Consider the following 3,252-nt stretch of genomic DNA (forward strand, 5'->3'; position numbering starts at 1 on the left):
CTAAAAAAAAAAAAAAAAAAAAAAAAAAAAAGAGAGAGAAAAGGCAGTGGAAAACATGGACATGTTCATGGGAGCATTATTCATGAGAGCCCCAAAGTAGCAGCAGCTCAAATGACATCCGTATAAGTTTGGAGACATTCATCTCCACTGACTTTCTCCGTCCAAAGGGATGGAAAGGTAGCCCTGAGCCAGATAACATTCCTATATATCTATACAGCGGAATATTACTCTGCCATGAAAAGCAATGAAGTGTTGATGCATGCTGCCATGTGGGTGAGCCCTGGGCACATCATGCTGAAGGGAAGGTGCCAGTCACAAAAGGCCACATGTTGTTTGATGTCATTTATAGGAAATGCCCAGAATAGGCAACTCCATGAAAACGGAACATGGGTTAGTGGTTGCAGGGCTGAGGGGAGGGGAGAATGACAGTGACTGCTCACTGGTATGGGTTTCTCTTGGAGATGATGAAAACATTCTGGAATTAGATAGTGATGAGGATACAGCCTTGTGAACACACTAAAAATGCTGAATTGTACACTTTGGCAGGCGACTGTGCTGGTAAGTGAATTATATCTCAGGAGGAAAAATGATGGGGAGCCTCCAAGGGGCTGGCTTTGCAGGGACAGAGCCCTCGAGGAGGAAGTAGCTCAATGGGGTCCTAGCAGGGACTGAGTGAGCTGGCACGGTGGGCTGGGTGATGGTGAACCTTTGTCATTGGAGGGTGCTCTCACCATTAGCAACGGCAGTGGGGACCAGAGGCGGGGGGGATGGGAACAGTTTCTGGGTGCAGTTTGCTGCCCTCCTGAGCCTCCCCATCTGCTTCCTGTGTTTCAGGTGGTGGCCGCATACCCATTCCTGGCCAGAAGCAGCCAGGAGGTGAGCCTGCAGGCAGGCCAGCCTGTGACCCTCCTGGAGGCCCAGGACAAGAAGGGAAACCCGGAATGGAGCCTGGTGGAAGTGAATGGACAGAGGGGCTATGTGCCTTCCAGTTTCCTGGCCAGGGCTCCTAGCCCAGCTCCGTGGGGCTGGAGTCTCACCTCTTAGGGTGTCTCCTTGGAGCCTGTGCTCAGAGGCAATGAACCTGGGGGGAGAGGAAGAAAAGCAAAGGTAGGGGTGGAAGGGAAGATTAAGCAGGGTAGGTGAAAGGCCCCCAGAAGGTACCAGAAGCAGTGGGTGGTCCTTGGAGAGTGCTTGGTGTGGGTGGGCCCAAAAGGCCACACCAGGGCCACTTGTGTCATCTGTATAAGCAGTCATTTCCACCTGGGGTGGCAACATGCAGGTCACAGCGAGTTGGCTGGGACTCACTGTAGCTTACCCTCAGTCTCACCTGCATCCCCATCTAGCCTCTCATGGGAGTGGGTCACTCCGAGGAATGTTACCTGTGTGTGTGGTGGCAGGAAGGGAATGCCCTCCTGGTTAGGCTGGGTGTGGTGTGACTGAGTCACCGTTCTAGAATATGTGGTGTAGACAAATGCAGAGGCTGCCCAGGGACAAGAGGCTTCTGACGGTGTTAGGTTGGGTTCGTGAGACTTTCTCTGGACAAAAGCCCATGCAAATCAGAGAGGACATTCGGCCAAGTAGGTGATTAAAGGCCTGGTGGCTGGAGGAGGTGAGGTAATGGCTTGTTTTCCTGTTTCTAGATGGAAGGGGATGGGGAGGGAAACCCCAGGTGGTTGGTCTCCAGTTGTCTCTGAGGGTTGAGAGGCGGCTATGGAAATGATGTCAGGTGTCTGGGGGACTCAGACACCTCAGTTTTCTCACCCAGAAAGATCCAGCTCAGGGTTGTGAGAACGAGGTGCAGCAAGGATGTGGGAGCTCTGGTAAACCGTGACGTGTGATAAAAACTTAAATGCACGCAGTGGCCTCAGGATGGCCCCGGCCATCAGCTGGTGAGGCTGGCACATGGAAGCGTCCATGCTGCCCGTCCCCACTGCCACGCCCATGGTGGAGGGCAGTGGCCTCAGGATGGCCCCGGCCATCAGCTGGCGAGGCTGGCACATGGAAGCATCCATGCTGCCCGTCCCCACTGCCACACCCATGGTGGTGGACGGTGCACGTGGTGTCCTTTCCTCAGGGTCCTCCTCGGCACTGCGTTCTAGGTAGCCAGTCTCGTGAACCTGGTGAGCAAGTCATCTGTTTCTAGAACCTGGACGTTGAAGCTCCTCCTAAACAGTTTCCCCGTGCGTGATTGGGCCCATGTTGGCTGCGGTCCGAGCTGGATCCTCGTCTCTAGTCTGCCACCTTGGGCCAAGATAAATGGCAAGATTCACAGAAAGGGGACGTGATTCAGTGTGAGCTTCCTACAACTCACCAACCCAAGTCAGAGGTGTGCGCCGCAGGGCCAGCCGGGATGGAGTTCCAAGACCATCTCTATGCTCTTCCCGCAGTGCCTCAGGCTGTCGGCTCCGGGTGCTGAAGGGCCTGGACCCACGTCCCTGTCGGTCTGTAACTTGCCTCCTCAGGCTAGCAAAAGCGTAGAGACCGCATACTCGAGAAACTAGCCCCACGATCCCTTTCCCAGCGCCCAATTCACTTTACAAGACGCTCTTGACTCACTTTCCTTTCTCTTTTCTGCACAGATTTCTGATAAAATCGGGGTGCATGAGGGGAGAGATCAGGAATAGGAAATCCACTTGTGGGGCCCCAGTGCGAACTGGGGCTGATGTGTGCTGGGACTCCAGCTCAGGACTCCCACCGTGACTGTTCACAGGGCAGCCTTAGACTGTGATGAAGGCCAGGACCCCACACCAAGGCGGATGTAATCAGCCTGGGGGGGGGGGGGCTCGGAATTGAGGAAGTTCCCCAAGTGCTTCTAACTGTGAACCGGGTGAGGAGCTGTGTCCTAGACTGCTGCAGTGACAGACAGACCTGGGGTCGGAGAAGGCCAGGGACCGTGAGGATGTGCCCATCTGAGCACTGACTAGCGGTTTCACTCTGGCACTCTGAGGCAGTTTGAAATAGGACAGCCTGTTCTGTCGGGTCCCAGAATGTATATTTATTAAGTGCCATTACAAGGGACCTGAGCAAAATTGGATGTTCTTGTCAGCATAAGGGAGAAAAATGAAATACATTTGAAAAAAGTCCATTTCATAAAGGGAAAATAAAAATGTATTCCGTAGTCTGTCGGTTATGGTTTCTTCTAGACCAGGGGATGAGATGAGAAGTCACTGGAGGGTCACTGCATCTGGAGAAGGTGGAGAATGGCCTGTATGTCCTCCCGGGGGCTCTCCGTCATGTGCCTTTTTCCCTTTT

The 3,252-nt window shown here is 53.6% G+C and overlaps 1 protein-coding gene across 1 annotated transcript in view; it reads left to right on the plus strand.

Annotated features, from left to right (window-relative positions):
• The window catches only part of ARHGEF37 (Rho guanine nucleotide exchange factor 37), a 32,823-nt gene extending 31,420 nt beyond the window's left edge, over positions 1–1,403 (plus strand). Inside the window, exon 12 of the mRNA XM_006150878.2 lies at positions 835–1,403. Coding sequence (XP_006150940.1) covers positions 835–1,044 — 210 coding nt within the window. The 3' untranslated portion in view covers positions 1,045–1,403. The remainder of the gene's footprint in view (positions 1–834) is intronic.
• Positions 1,404–3,252: the final 1,849 nt, after the last annotated feature.

Source organism: Tupaia chinensis, unplaced genomic scaffold, assembly GCF_000334495.1.
Source record: "Tupaia chinensis unplaced genomic scaffold, TupChi_1.0 Scaffold000303_1, whole genome shotgun sequence".
NCBI classification, from domain to species: domain Eukaryota; kingdom Metazoa; phylum Chordata; class Mammalia; order Scandentia; family Tupaiidae; genus Tupaia; species Tupaia belangeri.